An 18,233-nucleotide genomic window follows, 5' to 3' on the forward strand; every position below is an offset into this window, starting at 1 on the left:
GTTGATGGCCATGAAGGGGTTAAATTCCCGGCGCTGACGTTCCAGTGATGCTCGGTTATCTCATTCCATATATTTAGACGTCGCCACTGGAGTGTTGGCGCATGCACGGCAGGGGATTTAATAAGATGAGTTATAAATGTGTATATATATATTTTATTTTTACTTTCTCACTTTCCATGACTTTTTAAAAATATTCTGGACAAGCCCTTTAAAGGGGTTGTGTCACCATGGACACTGAGGGCATTTCGCTATGATATGCCCCCATTGTCTTATAGGTTCCGGTCCCAGCACCTATATCGAGAACGGAGCTCCGCAAGGTGGTGGCTGGAGGACTCCGGTCCAACCACCACTAAGCCTGCTCACCATAGAAGTTAATGGGAGCGTACCGCGCATGCGCAGCCGCCCTCCATTCATTTTTATGCGGCCGACGGAAATAGCCGAGCCAGCGCTCGGCTATTTTTACCGGCCCCATAGAAAATAAATGGAGGGCGGCTGCGCATGCGCAATGCGTCCTTCTTCACTTGCGGCGCGCAGTTCTCGATATAGGTGCGGGTCCCAGCGGTGGGACCCGTACCTATAAGACAATGGGGGCATATCCTAGCGATATGCCCCCATTGTCCATGATGAGACAACCCCTTCCACAGTGACTGCCCGTGAGTCCTGGATAGATTGGCCGTCACCAGTCCTCCCTCTCTACTGTATTCGTAGTCCCAGTCTCCTTCGATGAGAGCTCTGTCGCAGGTACCAAGCGAGGGGACGGTGCAGGAGCAGCGTAGCCCGGAGAACCGCCCGGCAGTGTCGGACACAGTCATTTAGAGCCAATTGTTGTTCCTCCGCTTCCCCTGGCGGACAACAAAGGATTACCGCGGCTGTGAAATTCCTTTTCTAGTGTAAATGTTGTCGCGGTGTAATTCGTGTAGCAGACGTGGGACGCCGGCTTTGATCTCCACAACGTTCAAGGCTGCGTTTGATCGTCTTGCATGGTCCAATTTGTTCGCGCTGTGCACGGTCATTAAGTCTGCCGCGATCAACGCCGTGTTTTACCCTGTGGGATCGGCGGGACCGTTCGTGGCAGAGCTTCACAGAGGGGGAGGGAAAGGGTTAAGTGTCAGGTAAAGGGGACGCGTCGCATCCTTGGGTCATTGTGCAGGAATTGCGTCTGAGAAGTTTTTCCCCTTTTTCATCTCACGGTGTAATCCCATCTTTACAGCGCACTGCGGCGCCAGCCGTAGCGGTTTACACCTTATGTTCAGGAGTACGCTTTTAACCCTTCAATTGACCTCTGTGTAACTTACAGTATGTTCATAAATCCTCATCACTCTGCCCCGGCAAGTTTTGCATTTGAATTTCCACCGGTGCTTGCTGTCAGTAAATAGAAGCACATGGAGATAGGGTATGGCTGTGTGAGCAGGACTAAGTGGAAGCTTGATAATTAAAGGGGACCTGTCATCAGACACACTTAGCGCCACGCCTTGTAGGGCTAGCCCAGCGGAATACAATGATACCTTTCACTGGGCCATCCGGTGCTTCATTCTGGAGAAAAAGTGCTTTTAATCCATACAAAGGAGCAATCAAGTGCACCGAGGGCGGGCTCAAGCCTCTCTGTGCACCTCGGCTCCTCCTGTTGTAATATGGGCGGTGGTCCCCTTTATTATCATCTAGTATTACAATACTACTGTGTGGAGGTTCAGAGCTGAAGACCTGTAAATCTGCACAGTCCCCGGGGGTTTCTGTCTCCATGGAACATGGCAGAATGAAATATACCGTCATATAGTGTCGATTATGCTCCTACCTAGTGACCGCTCAAGAGAAATGTAAAATCGCCCCTGCACTGTCCATCTCATAAATGTTAAATCTACATTATTGCTATATTATTTTTTTCCTGAGTTGTCATGCTCCATTCACATCCGAAGCTGCATTAAACAATCATGTCTGAGGTCAGACATGTGACCTACGTAATGATTGTCAGCAAAATCGCCTTCCTTTTTCTTCCGGTAAGCTATAAAAATCTGGAGTACAGCTCTGGTAGGTGGATGCGCTCTATTCACACCCAGAGCTGTATTTACCATTCTGCTGATTGGCCTGATTCACGATATCTGCGCTCTGCTGTTAGACATGTCTCCTTACAGAGTTAGACTTAATAAAGGTCATCAGAGCTCCTACTGTGTCCTTCCTCTTTGGTATTAGCTGTCATAATTTTTTTGTAAAGCTTTGGGTGTGACTGGAGGATACGATAAATCAGCACAAGGTAAGGCATCTGATTTTTAATTGTAGGTGATATACCGTCTGTTAGTGAGTAACTTTGCAAATGCTTTGCCAAATGTATTTCAAATGGATTTGGAGTCGCATCACATCTTATGCTGAAGTGAGGTTGACAATTTTGAATGCAGCTCTGGATGTGACTGGTGAATAATACAAACCAACTTAAGTTAATGCAAATCATTTGGAAAATTAATAATTTTACCGAATGTTGAGTTCCTTTGCAAATACTATTAAATCATATTTTTTTTATTAGTAGTAATTTTACATTTTGTATTTCACATCTTCTTCTCCAGTCAGGTCCAAAGCTGCAGTTACCATTCAGCTTTTTAAAAACACTGTGGCTTATATGCACCCCCCCTCTGGACAAGTGACCTAATCACTCAGCTTTAAGCGTCCATTCACACGTCCGTGTGTGTGTTTTGCGGACCGCACATCGCCGGCACTTAATAGAAAATGCCTATTCTGTCCGCAATTGCGGACAAGAATGGGACATGTTCTATTTTTTTCGGGAACGGAATTGCGGACCCGGAAGTGCGTATTCTCAATTCTGGAATCGGGCAGCACATCGTGCTGCCTCATAGAACCAAATGGGTCCGCAATTTCAATCCGCAAAATGTGGAACCAAATTGCGGACGTGTGAATGGACCCTTATGGATACTGCAGTGCCCATCTCTGTAGAGTCAGGAACCAGTAGAATTCTGAATGCAGATTTGGTTGTGAATGGAGAACACAACAGACCAACGCAAGCAAAGTTACAATGTTTATATTTTATCCAACATGGAGTAACAGTGAAAATACTTTGCTAAATGTAGTTTGTACTCTGTTGAGGTTACATGAAATACTCCAATCACATCCAGAGCTGTATTCTACAATTCTGCTTGTACAGACTTTGTCACCGTCTTCTTTTTTTGTGGTGGAAATTATCAGGGTCAAACCTGCCTAATAAGCTTCAACAGAAGTGGTCAGATTGGCCAAGGAAAGCTGACTAGTTGGGTTGCGGCATGATGGGAGTAGTAGTGCCTGTCTTATTGGTGGTCACCCAGCTTTCCCATAATCAGATGTGACAGAAATGGCGCGATGGTCTTGCACGTCTCTTGATCTCGCCTCTCCTCCTTCCATAACCACTTATGTAAATCAGCGCCTTCTTATTTATGCCACGCTGCGTTTTCTTTTCATCCACGTTTTTCATTATGATAATTTTCCTTTATTGCTTCCCCCACTTAACCGCTCTGCGTACAGCGCCTGTAATTAAAGCGCGGAGACACAATGGGCTATATTTAGTATCCGCCATAAGCGAGGCCTCTCTCCGCTCGCTACCATTGATTGCAAGCATCTTGTGCGAACGCTTTTATCGGATCGCTCGCTCCTGTGTCGCTGCGGTCGTCATCCTGTTATTGGTTATAGTCCTTCACATGGTAAGAACCATAACCCCCAAGATGTGCCTGGTCCTCCCGCCATGTCGTATCATGCTGGCATTGCTGCACATGCGTACTGTATGACACGACCTAAGGGGCGTTCCCATGGCGGTCGTCGTCTTTCCATGGACACACAAATCTGCATTCATACTGCCAGAGCCTCTTCAGCTCGCTCTGCGTGTCAGTCTTTACTGCAGTTCTTACGTTCTATTCACGATGAACCGGATGTAGTATAGGCTCTATGTGGATAGTGAAGTATGATCTTGTTGAAATGAAAAAAGGACAGGTAAGCGGTTTTGGCTTATGTGTCATGAACCAGGAAGATCAGGCTGAAAAGCACTGAGGGCACCTAAATTAGTACGGTGGAAGAAAATTTGGTAGAACAGATAAAAACTGGAATTTTTCTCTGTACATTTATAGCACGTAGATTAATATTTAGGCCTCATAACATCATCGGTTCATAGACATGTCAGTATTTGCACAGTGAGGGGGATACGGACGTCACGTGGACATGAAGGACCCTTCCATACGCTGTATTGATTCACTGGTGGAGCCGAGATCCAAGATTTCACGCTGTTCTCTATGGCAGCCTTCTGAACAAATCTCAATGCAGACAGCGGCTCTTCCTGCCTCTCTCAGAGCGGGAAATCCCAGCATGGATTGAAGCGCCCGTCAGCAGCTCAGGCACATGCAGCCAGTTTGCTGTCAGTCTCATCTTCTTCCATTAATGTAGTTGTAACTTAGTAAACTTCCTTGAGTTCTTTATGACCCTGAAGAAGCCATCAAAGATTGCAGGGTGCAAGCTGAACGCGTCGATTAGTATTTTGTTGCATGCAACTGCTTGAAATTCTCAAGTGTTTACCTTTTAAAGGTATTTTTTCCGGGAGTACAATATCGATGAGCTATCCTCAGGGTCCGATCAGTGGGGGTCCGACTCTCTGCTGTTTGAAAGGGTTGCCGCACCCAGATGAGCACTGTGGCCTCACAACTTACCAAGCACAGCGCCTTACGTTATATAGTGGCCATGCTTGGTATTGCAGCCCAGGCCCATTCACGTGAATGGGACTGAGCACCTCATAGGCCACGTGACTGAGGAATGTGACGCCACTGGCCTAGGAAGAGGCAGCAGTGCACACCAAAGTGCCACGGCCTCTGAAAACTGCTGATCGGAAGGGGTGCCGGGAGTTGGACCCCCACCGATCAGATATTTTACACCCGGTAAGCCCATTTAATCTAAGAGTCACTGTACTTTCACACAATTTTATTTCATTTAATAGAAAATGGTGAAATTAGCAAATTTTGTAAATCAATTCATTTAAAAAATCTGCCTGCATTCACCTGAAAAAAGCTGTGACGTCATGGCCACTAGGGGTCTCACTTCCCATGAGTTGCAGTCCACTTCCTGCTGTCGGGCAAGATCCTATCCCTGGTAGTGAGGGAGTGCGGGCATATCAGAACTAGCTGAGATCCTAATAAGGGCTCATTCACACGAACGTGAGAAGCCCGTGCTGTGGACCGCAATGCACGGGCACCGTCCGTGGGGCAGGCGCATGGGGATTGCAGACCCATTCACTCGAATGGGTCCGCGATCCTTCCGTTCCACAAAAAGATAGAGCAAGTTCTATCTTTTTGCGGTGCGGAAGCACGGAACAGAACCCCAGAAAGCACTCCGTAGTGTTCCGTTCTTCTGTTCCGGATTTGCAGACCCATTGAAATGAATGTGTCCGCATCCATGATGCGGAATGGCCACGGAACGGTGCCCGTGTATTGCGGATCCTCAATATGGCAACGGGCATCACACGTTCGGAAGCCTGATAAAAGAACTGCTTCTGAACATCACAGGTGCCTCCTGCCTTTCTGTTACCTGATCTCTCCCTCCCGTTCTGTGAGCTCCAAACAGAACAGGGAACGTACACCTTTGGGGGCAATTTTCCTTTCCTATTGCATTGTACTTATTTTGAGCTAAAAATAATTTTTGAAATGAGTCTTTATTAAAAATATGTCATTTTTCTGTACAGAACTGACATGCTCTAGTAGCACCCTTCAGATTTTCCATCTTTTCCGTCAGACCAGGAGCAGACGGACTCCTTATCTCTGATCTCTGACATTATAAACACTCATTATAGCTCAGATCTTATCTTACTGATAAGAATGTGGCTTCAATAAGTGTTTGTTCTCTTAGTAGTTTAGAGATGATGGTTATTAGATGACCGGCACAAAGTGAAAGTACTGGTCACACAGCTAGAAAAACAGTTAACCCTTTGTGACAGAACAGCTCAATATTTTTAATATCGGCTAATTGAAAAAAATGATTCTTAGCCAAAAATGAGTAACATGCAATCATAAAATAAAATTGCCTCCGAAGGTGTATACATAGCCTTAAAAGGGAACCTGTCACCTCCAAAAACCATCCGAAGCCGCCAGCAGTACCTGAGAGTAGCGAGCAGTGTGTTTCTGACGATTGTTTTGTTCCTGAAGGCAGATGCGGCAAAAGCTCTGAAAACTGTCCTTCATCCCCTGCCGGCGCGCTTCTCTAGACATGCTTGAAGTCAAGTGACAGCGCTTATTCAGAGTTACGCAATGCCAGCCAAACTGCCGGCTGTCAGTCACAACGAAGGGGCACGGAAGGGGGTGTGGTTACCTTGACTTGAAGCAAGGAGGCTGCTGCCCCCTTGACTTCAACGACGGCAGGGGATAAAGGAACGTTTTCTGAGCTTTTGCCGCATCTGCCTTCAGGAACAAAACGATCGTCAGAAACGCACTTCTGGCTACTGTCAGGTACTGCTGGCGGCTTCAGATGATTTTTGGAGGTGACAGGTTCTCTTTAAGGGAAGGGAGGTCACTGCGTACAGTACTGGCAGAAGGGAGAGAGGCTTCTGAGAGAAATGCATCTAGCTGTGCAGCTGAAACAGGGAATAACACGGCTGAAAGAGACTTTAGGGAAGTGATTGCACAAAGAAGCGCAGCCATTATGCAAAGTTTTTATTAAAAACTCAGGTACGTTTTAATATCCTACGCCCCCTCATTTCAAACACACGTGCTGTTTCAGAAAGCTGAGATATAGGGCGCTGTTTGATGTAATCCTCACACTGCAGAGCTATGCCTTTACTGCCTGTGACATAAAGGAAAGACTGGTCACCGGCAGTTAAAAAGGGGTTTAGCTATGGAGTGGAGTTCTTGTTGGAGGTCTTGTATAGCTTTTGTGGTAGAGGGAGCGCTCTATATCTAAGCAAATTTTTGGTGTTGTCTTGAGTCATTGCTTCCTGTGATATGTGAAGGACAGCGCCCCCTAGGTAAAAAAAATAAAATAAAATAGAACAAACACTTTCTTATTTCTCTTGTATACGATTCTTCCAGACGGCATCAGCGTCAGCGGCCTGCCTGTGTCCAGCCCCTTCCGGCACATTGTCAAACCCAGAGTGGAAACCAAACCCCTCAACCCTCCCGAGAGCAGCAGAAGCAGCGACTTCAGCCACGTAAAGGTAAGTGATCCTGTAACCTTCCAGTGCTGAGTGTTACCCCGGGGTAGTATTCCCATGTATTTGTATGGCATTAGCCAATGTGGATGAGTGGGCAGGAAGTGAGAGGTCACTGACTAAATGTTACATAGCAGGATCCACAGCAGCACAGAGTATTTCAGGAGAAGAGGGTTACATGTTGAGAATCTATTAGCGGAAGGTGCAGGTTCAGTCAGCAGCACAGAGTATTTCAGGAGAGGAGTACGCTGATGTTTAGCTCTGACGTGTCCTCTCGTGTGATGATATCACTGTCATGATGTGAAGAGAAGTCGTGGTCCTCTCCCTTTCTGTCCAGCGGCCATCGTGCGTTCCTCTGCCTCACCCGTCCAGATAGGAGCAGAGCGATGTGATCTGTATTTTGCGCTGTGCGAACGCACCTCTACAGATCGGGGGGTGATGAATTGTGTAATACACAGCGGGGCGAGCCTCGCTAATGACACAACCGCTCCATTTTGCCGGCAGCAAGGTTACGTGGGCCCCGCTCGCTGCCCGACTGATCAGCGTCCTCTCCCTCCTTCTATCTATCCATTCACACAATGATCCTCCCTGGTCCCCGGGGGGCGCCACTGCTCCTAGTCTGCCAGGCAGGACTGTGTGTGAATGAGTGCCTGTAATGTACATCAGTACTATGCAGGAGGTGGCATTGAGCTCCTTTTATTTGGGGTGATGGGATCACAATATAAATGAGCAAGCTTTTTTTTTTTACACCGCAGCTTTTTTCCATTCATGTGGGTGAGATAAGCTACAGTACCAGGCCCGGTCATGCTCCTGTGTACGGTGCGGTATGGCCGATCATGATTATGGTCCTGTGATGAGATGGAGACTCCCCAACATCGGCTTTCATTCCCTTGTACCGGTAATATTGCACCGCGGGTCACAGTTTGCAGTGAAGTTGCGCCATTACTGCAAACTCCCTATGGCGGGTGCTCGGGTACTTTTGCCATCAGGTTCAGGTTGGAACTGAAGAAATGTCATAAGGAGGCCACTCAATTCCCTTTATACCTCCTTATACATTAATAATGTCCCCTCAGTTCTCCCTCACAGCAGGACAATCCATTGGTGCACCCTCCACAGTATGATACCCCTTTAAGTACACCCCACAAAGTGATGCCCCCTTAAGTTCCCTCCACAAAGTATAATACTCCCTAAAGTGCCCTTCACGCAATGATGACCTTTAATTGCTCCCACACAGTATTATGTCCCCTTAAAGGGGTTATACAATTTCTCAAACATCCCCCCCCCCATGCGCTGGGCCCCTCACAGGTAATATACTTACCCCGCTCCCCGCACCGCTCCTGGTTCCTGCACCGCCGCAGCCAATGGCAGGCGGGGATGGGGACGAGCCTCCCTAGCATGGCGGGTGACGCTAGAGAGGCTCGTCCCCCCCCTGCCATTGAGGGACCAGGAGCTGCGCGGGGAGCAGGGTAAGTATATTACCTGTCAGGGGCCCAGCACATGGGGCGGCTGTTTTAGAAATTGGATAACCCCTATAAGTGCCCCCACAGAGAATGATGCCCCCGTAACTGACCACACACAGAGTGATGGCTTTTAAAGGGGGTTATACAGGAATGACCTCAGGATACGCCATCAATATCCGATCAGTGGGGGTCCGACTCCCGTCACCCCTGTTTGAAGACGCCGCTGCGCTCACTGGAGCTCAGATGAGCGCTGCAGTCTCTTCACAGCTCACCAATCACAGCGCCTTACATTGCATAGTGGCTGTGCTTGGTATTGCAGCTCAGTCCCATTCACTTGAATGTGGCTGAGCCGCACTTAGACCATGTGACCAACGTACGGTGACATCACTGGACTTGGAAGAAGCTGCAGCGCTCACAGAGGATAGGCCATCAGTGTCAAATTCCTTGATAATCCCTTTGAGGTCTCCCTACACAGTATGATACCCTCTGAAGTGCCCCCCGTACAGTATGATGTCCCTAAAAGTGGCCCCCTCAGAGTGATGGCTCTTATTGCCTCCAGTCTGAATGCTCCTATACCCCACGTTCCTCCGACGAACAGAACAGTCCTGCTGGATCTCAGCCACCCATCTCAAGGGGAACGATGAAGCAGGGAGATGGCGGCCCTTCTTCACTATCATGTGTCCTGAGAACATGCAGGGGTCCGGACAGCTGACATCCGTGGTCCTCATTTCAGTACCCTGCCCCCATATACGAGGAACCTTGTGACCATCAGATTTTATTTTTAAAAAGTAGCTTTCTACTTTTTCCTCTAGAGAAGCTCAGTACATGACGGCTGAATGTAGAGCAAGGTGCCTGGGGATGCTCCGGATCTCCAAGTCCACGCACAACCAGCCGTCATGGAAGTTCCTGATGGCGGCAATTAGGCGTCATCCTGAAGCCCAAGGTGTTCACTGCGCTGCGGTTTTTTCCACCTGATCGCATTTCAGTCCAGCTCCTGAATTTACCTTTGCAGTGAATGTCAGCCATTAATTATATAAGCATGTGTCCAGGCGAAAGGCAGACAGTGATGGATGCGGGGCCCGGGGTTATCAGTAATTCAGAGATCCTGTGTTGTCAGTGAGAAGAGACATGACAGAATGAATACACAGGACCATGAGCTTTACTGTCCCCAATAACATCCAGTCACGGGCGACAGTACCCGCAATGGTGCAGTAAAGACGTCTACCAGGTTGGTTATAGGAAGTCCATCTGTCAGCAGTTCTGTCCCTATGACACCGGCTGACCTGTTACATGTGCGCTCGGCAGCTGAAGGCGTCTGTGTTGGTCCCATGTTCCTATGTGCCCGCGCTGCTGAGAAATATGATGTTTTATTATATGCAAATGAGCCTCTAGGAGCAACGGGGGCGTTACCATTACACCGAGAGGCTCTGCTCTCTCTGCAACTGCTGCGCCCCCTGTACTTTGATTGACAGGACCAGATGGTGTAAACATCATCACACCTAATGGTATTGTTAATCAAAGTACAGAGGGCGCAGCAGTTGCAGAGAGAGCTGAGCCCCGTTGCTCCTATATCTTCATTTGCATATATTTTGCCAAGCACACATGAAGCAAGTCGGTACAAATCTGCTGACGGATGCCTTTTTAATATACCTTCTTTTATTCCTGTGGGAGGAAACAGCTTAAAGGGACCCTGTCACCAGTTTTATGGTGTCCTAACTAAAGGCAACATAAATAAGTGATTGATTCTCTTAGCACAATGCTGGGTCACTTTCTTTAATTGACCCAGTCAATCTGCCAACATCTTGTATTGAAAAGCTCCAGCTGATAATGATGAGTCATGAATATTCATGAGCTCCTGACTCTCTCCGCCCACTTGCTGCTGAATGACTGAATGTTATTTTCCATATGAACCAGCAGCAAGTGGGCAGGGGAGTGGCTTTAACTCTGAATTAAATAAACGCTGGACTCACTGACATCACGCTGGACTCAAATCAGCTCATTAGCATGCGGAATGCGGCATCTTTGTGTGTATATTATGAGGTAACCATCTGTCACACCATCTAAGGTACTTTTTAGTGGTTAATGATTGTATATAATTAGTTAGATTATAATCAAATAACGACATGACAGGTTCCCTTTAAGGGTACTTTCACACTTGCGGCAGAGTGATCCGGCAAGCAGTTCCGTCGCCAGGACTGCATGCCGGATCCGTCAATCTGCATGCAAACGGAAAGCATTTGTAGATGGATCCGGAAGCGCATGCGCAGACCGGAAGGACGGATCCCGCATTGCGGTATTTTGAATGCTGTATCCGGCCCTAATACATTCCTATGTAAAAAAAATCCGGATTCGGCATTCAGGCAAGTGTTCAGTTTTTTGGGCCGGAGATAAAACCGTAGCATGCTGCCGCATTATCTCCGTCCTGAACAGTCAAAAAGACTGAACTGAAGACATCCTGATGCATCCTGAACGCATTGCTCTCCATTCAGAATGCATGGGGATATACCTGATCAGTTATTTTCCGGTATAGAGCCTCTAGGACGGAACTCTATGCCGGAAAAGAAAAACTCTAGTGTGAAAGTACCCTAAGGCTGGGTTCACACTTGAGCGTTTTACAGCGCGTTCAAACGCGCTGTAAAACGCTCAACACATGAAAACCAATGCTTCCCTATGGCCCTGGTTCTCACTTGAGCGTTTTACAGCGCTGAAAAACGCGCTGTAAAACGCCCTACGCTCAAACAAGTACTTTAGCTTCTTTGGGGCGTTTTGACGCGCGTTTGTGGCCATAGGACATTGCAGTCAATCACACACACGCGCGTCAAACGCGCGTTTACTATTGCACAAAACGCGCGTCAAAAACGCGCGTCAAAAACGCGCGTTAAACGCGCATATCAAAGACGCTCAGGTCTGAACCCAGCCTAATACTGCCTCCTATGTAAAATAATATAACTACTATAATACTGCTCCTATGTACAAGAATATAACTACTATAATACTGCTCCTATGTACAAGAATATAACTACTATAATACTGCCTCCTATGTACAAGAATATAACTGCTATAATACTGCTCCTATGTACAAGAATATAACTACTATAATACTGCTCCTATGTACAAGAATATAACTACTATAATACTGCCTCCTATGTACAAGAATATAACTACCATAATACTGCTCCTATGTACAAGAATATAACTACTATAATACTGCTCCTATGTACAGGATTATAACTACTATAATACTGCCTCCCATGTACAAGAATATAACTACTATAATACTGCTCCTATGTACAAGAATATAACTACTATAATACTGCTCCTATATACAAGAATATAACTACTATAATACTGCTCCTATGTACAAGAATATAACTACTATAATACTGCTCCTATGTACAAGAATATAACTACTATAATACTGCTCCTATGTACAAGAATATAACTAATATAATACTGCTCCTATGTACATGAATATAACTACTATAATACTGCTCCTATGTACAAGAATATAACTACTATAATACTGCTCCTATGTACAAGAGTATAACTACTATAATACTGCTCCTATGTACAAGAATATAACTACTATAATACTGCCTCCTATGTACAAGAATATAACTGCTATAATACTGCTCCTATGTACAAGAATATAACTACTATAATACTGCTCCTATGTACAAGAATATAACTACTATAATACTGCCTCCTATGTACAAGAATATAACTACTATAATACTGCTCCTATGTACGAGAATATAACTACTATAATACTGCTCCTATGTACAAGAATATAACTACTATAATACTGCTCCTATGTACAAGAATATAACTACTATAATACTGCTCCTATGTACAAGAATATAACTACTATAATACTGCTCCTATGTACAAGAATATAACTACTATAATACTGCTCCTATGTACAAGAATATAACTACTATAATACTGCTCCTATGTAAAATAATATAACTACTATAATACTGTCTGTATGTACAATAATATAACTACTATAATACTGCCTCCTATGTACAAGAATATAACTACTATAATACTGCTCCTATGTACAAGAATATAACTACTATAATACTGCTCCTATGTACAAGAATATAACTACTATAATACTGCCTCCTATGTACAAGAATATAACTACTATAATACTGCTCCTATGTACAAGAATATAACTACTATAATACTGCTTCCTATGTACAAGAATATAACTACCATAATACTGCTCCTATGTACAAGAATATAACTACTATAATACTGCTCCTATGTACAGGATTATAACTACTATAATACTGCCTCCCATGTACAAGAATATAACTACTATAATACTGCTCCTATGTACAAGAATATAACTACTATAATACTGCTCCTATATACAAGAATATAACTACTATAATACTGCTCCTATGTACAAGAATATAACTACTATAATACTGCTCCTATGTACAAGAATATAACTACTATAATACTGCTCCTATGTACAAGAATATAACTACTATAATACTGCTCCTATATACAAGAATATAACTACTATAATACTGCCTCCTATGTACAAGAATATAACTACTATAATACTGCTCCTATGTACAAGAATATAACTAATATAATACTGCTCCTATGTACATGAATATAACTACTATAATACTGCTCCTATGTACAAGAATATAACTACTATAATACTGCTCCTATGTACAAGAGTATAACTACTATAATACTGCTCCTATGTACAAGAATATAACTACTATAATACTGCTCCTATGTACAAGAATATAACTACTATAATACTGCCTCCTATGTACAAGAATATAACTACTATAATACTGCTCCTATGTACAAGAATATAACTACTATAATACTGCTCCTATGTACAAGAATATAACTACTATAATACTGCTCCTATGTACAAGAATATAACTACTATAATACTGCTCCTATGTACAAGAATAACTACTATAATACTGCTCCTATGTACAAGAATATAACTACTATAATACTGCTCCTATGTACAAGAATATAACTACTATAAAACTGCCTCCTATGTACAAGAATATAACTACTATAATACTGCTCCTATGTACAAGAATATAACTACTATAATACTGCTCCTATGTACAAGAATATAACTACTATAAAACTGCCTCCTATGTACAAGAATATAACTACTATAATACTGCTCCTATGTACAAGAATATAACTACTATAATACTGCTCCTATGTACAAGAATATAACTACTATAATACTGCTCCAATGTACAAGAATATAACTACTATAATACTGCTCCTATGTACAAGAATAACTACTATAATACTGCTCCTATGTACAAGAATATAACTACTATAATACTGCTCCTATGTACAAGAATATAACTACTATAATACTGCTTCCTTTATACAAGAGTATAACTACTATAATACTGCTCCTATGTACAAGAATATAACTACTATAAAACTGCCTCCTATGTACAAGAATATAACTACTATAATACTGCTCCTATGTACAAGAATATAACTACTATAATACTGCCCCCCTTATGTAAGATAATGGACCAGAGTTTACAGCAGAATGTGACTTTCTCTTTAGATTCTGTTTTTGCTGCCTGTCATGCAGAGGGTTGATGCAGTCACAGTATGGCGGTAACAGGTGATGCCCTGTGATGTAACCCTCGCTCAGGATACAATGACTGTGTACCATGATGAGGATCCTCTGCCCTCTCTGATCCATGACACAGGTGAATGAGATTTATCAGTGGTACAGATGACGGAGGCCTCGGCAGCTCATCACCCAGAGCTCGACTCCGTGCTCCCGCTCCGCAGGCCTCTCACCGCTGCCTCATTCTTCTGAAGTGATTACACACCCAGGAGTCATCCTGTAGGCGGTAATAAACCATCGATTTAATTATGCCTTCGGTCTGATGGGGTTAAAGCTGCAGCATCTACTAGAACACACCGGTGCTGAGTAATACTGCCATCAACCTGCATCACATAAGAAGAGGTGTTATAAATCCGCCAGCCGGGTTCAGGGCCTGAGATCCTATTTGACTGCCATTGTGTAACATTTTTTGTGAATTACGGTTGTCGAAAGTGGGTACCACGGGGGGAGGGGGACGACCCTGGATTGAAGGAGAGAGCACAGCGCAAGCGCTCCGATAGTTATTGCTATGGGAGTTATGAAAATAGTCGAGCGACGCGGCCACCGCTCCTTTTCCAGTTGCTGGAAATAGCCGATCCAGCAATTTTTGAACGCTAGTAGCTGTGAACGGAGGGTGGCTGCGCATGCGCGGCTGTTCTGTACATATTAAAGGGGTCCTGTTTGGAAATAGGAGCGGTTTCCAGAGGTGGGACCCACACCTGTCTGACAGCGGTATGGCATCAATGTCTGACATAGGCCACCCCCTTTCAGGAGATTAGTGAGGGTGTCCGGCAGCTGCTGAGACGCCACAGTAGGGTGACTTTGTTTCAGAAAAAGGTAGCCGAGGGGCGACGTAATGTATAGTTGTAGGTCGATACGTATACTGGAGCTGTTACTGGGAGAACTGGTAACGATGGGGCTGCCTATGCCGCGGCATGTTACACGCGTGTCCGCGCAGTAGGGGTCTTCGCCCTAGTGGAGATTATGGAGGATTATGCAGATTCCCTCTCGGGGAAAGGTTCCTGTGAGGACAGCGTTTCCTGCGCGGAGCTATTTTTAGCTGCGGTTTGTTCCCCGTCGCGCTATTTAAAGATTCATTGCGAGCTGTTAATAGGTGTATTTATAACCGCGGTCTGTCAGCCGGAGCAGTCCGCCGTGATAAATGGAGATTGTGTTCTGGGGACTGGCTGCCATGGCAGCTGTTAACCCTTGATGACGAGGCTGGCACGTCTGGTCTGAAAACATAGAAGTGAAGATTTCACCCGTCTGGAGAACAGAGGACGATCGCAAGGCAGATACGTGATATTATCCCTGCAAACTGCCCCAGTGCTTCAGGCAGAGGGGCAAAGGGGCAAGCGGAAGCCCCAGGTCCCCTGAAGACCATATACACCTACCTTACGCCTTGGGTAGGCGCAGATTAGGGAGGCTTCTTCTCAAAGCCGTGCTCTAGGGGGAAATAATGATGCAAATGATCTCATACCCAGGGGCGCGCCAGCCATGAGGCCAGGTGAGGGCAGCACCAGGTGGGGGCAGCCGAAGGGCCATGGGCAGTGGGCGCTTTCATTGTGGCAAAGGGGTTAGGTTATGAAATTGGCATGGGGGGAGGGGAGGCTAGGTGCGCCCCTGCTCATACCGGCCACACCACAGACTGCCGCCAACAGGATGAAGCAGTGGACGGCTGGGTAGGTGGTCGGTAAGTCAGATGCCTACTGGGTCTTGTTAGTGAGAAGTAAGGGGGTCATATTTTTTTTGTCGCAGGGAGTTTTGCGGCCCAATCTGCGACTTTTCCCTGATCATGCCAGATCCAAAAAAAGGTGGCGTGACGGTGGCAGGCCGGCGGGTCCGTCTCAATTATAATTTTCTATGCCTGTTTTAGGAGTAGAAAACGATCTAAATCTACGCCAGTTGGCGTAGATTTAGGCCGGCGCCTCTACAAGGGGTATTATGGCGGGCGTCTAAAGTGCTGGTCTTAATAAATGACCCCATAGGTATGTATATGGCATCTTTGCCCACCGTCCAGCCCCTGCTGTGTACAGACGAGGAGTAAGAACCCCGACAGCGGTCCACAGACGGGGCAGTCTTTCTTTTGAAGGTTTGACTGGCAAGAGCTAATTTGCATATTTCATTCCCATGATGCAATTCTCCGTGCATCCGCTCGGTCTCTTCAATCAGAGCAGGTACCCCTGTGATCGGCACTGCTTCTGGCTAAATAATACCCTGCGCTGCACTGATGAGGGGCAGAGACCCCAAACCGGCCCCTGCAGATGGGCGCTCTCCCTTTTCAAGGTGTCTGTGCTTTGGCTGAGGTGATATCCAGAAACGGGGACTGGGGGCCAGCACATGCTCTGCACACCCTGTTGTCAGGCACCACCCATTTATCCAAGTTCGTTAGGTGTCATTATAAGCACTGGTGCGCTAAACTGCTGTGCTTCCATTATAAAGATCTCTGCTTGCTGTCACTAAGCAGGGGCTGCAGATCACAGCTGAGGGTTTGCTACAGTTGTATCCAGTCTTTACAATCCTCTGTGGACCTCAGACTGACACTATTTATCCGCACTGATACTTTGTAGCAATTTATCAGCACAGGAGAGACATTTCATGCTGCCGATTGTATAGGTGTAGCTAATCTTCAGCATTCACTCACGGCAAGCAGAGGTCTTGAAAATGCTGACCAATGTATAGTCAAAATTTGGCTGCAGGGGGTACAAGGTTAGTGGAGGACAAATGGTCTATCATTTAGGAGAATCAGATCCCGGGCGCCGCTGATCGATGCTCCTGGGTAATAGATGGAGGAGCGCTCCGAGGATGATTGAATTATGGCTTCAGGTCCAGGAGAATAATGACGGCATTAAACACCCGCAGAGCGCTGAGGAGACCCCTTACACCGCCACCACCGGGGGCCAGGTCTGTGAGGATAGATAGATACAGTCAGGTCCATAAATATTGGGACATGGACACAATTCAAACATTTTATTTGAAATGAAACTAACAAGATGTGCTTTACCTGCAGACTGTCAGCTTTAATTTGAGGGTATTTACATCCAAATCAGGTGAACGGTGCAGGAATTACAGCAGTTTCCATATGTGCCTCCCACTTGTTAAGGGACCAAAAGTAATGGGACAGAATAATAATCATAAATCAAACTTTCACTTTTTAATACTTGGTTGCAAATCCTTTGCAGTCAATTACAGCCTGAAGTCTGGAACGCATAGACATCACCAGACATTGGGTTTCATCCCTGGTGATGCTCTGCCAGGCCTCTACTGCAACTGTCTTCAGTTCCTGCTTGTTCTTGGGGCATTTTCCCTTCAGTTTGATCTTCAGCAAGTGAAATGCTCAATCGGATTCAGGTCCGGGGATTGACTTGGCCATTGCAGAACATTCCACTTCTTTCCCTTAAAAAACTCTTTGGTTGCTTTTGCAGTATGCTTTGGGTCATTGTCCATCTGCACTGTGAACTGCCGTCCAATCAGTTCTGAAGCATTTGGCTGAATATGAGCAGATAATATTGCCTGAAACACTTCAGAATTCATCCTGCTTCTTTTGTCAGCAGTCACATCATCAATAAATACAAGAGAACCAGTTCCATTGGCAGCCATACATGCCCACGCCATGGCACTACCACCACCATGCTTCACTGATGAGGTGGTATGCTTAGGATCATGAGCAGTTCCTTTCCTTCTCCATACTCTACTCTTCCCATCACTCTGGTACAAGTTGATCTTGGTCTCATCTGTCCATAGGATGTTGTTCCAGAACTGTGAAGGCTTTTTTAGATGTCGTTTGGCAAACTCTAATCTGGCCTTCCTGTTTTTGAGGCTCACCAATGGTTTACATCTTGTGGGGAACCCTCTGTATTCCCTCTGGTGAAGTCTTCTCTTGATTGTTGACTTTGACTCACATACACCTACCTCCTGGAGAGTGTTCTTGATCTGGCCAACTGTTGTGAAGGGTGTTTTCTTCACCAGGGAAAGAATTCTTCGG

The 18,233-nt window shown here is 45.5% G+C and overlaps 1 protein-coding gene across 1 annotated transcript in view; it reads left to right on the top strand.

Annotated features, from left to right (window-relative positions):
* Window positions 1-18,233, top strand: part of TRAPPC9 (trafficking protein particle complex subunit 9) — a 516,382-nt gene that overhangs the window by 115,272 nt on the left and 382,877 nt on the right. The window contains exon 17 of the mRNA XM_040431647.1: window positions 7,035-7,159. Coding sequence (XP_040287581.1) covers window positions 7,035-7,159 — 125 coding nt within the window. The remainder of the gene's footprint in view (window positions 1-7,034; window positions 7,160-18,233) is intronic.

Source organism: Bufo bufo, chromosome 5 (genome assembly GCF_905171765.1).
Source record: "Bufo bufo chromosome 5, aBufBuf1.1, whole genome shotgun sequence".
Classification (NCBI taxonomy): Eukaryota; Metazoa; Chordata; class Amphibia; order Anura; family Bufonidae; genus Bufo; species Bufo bufo.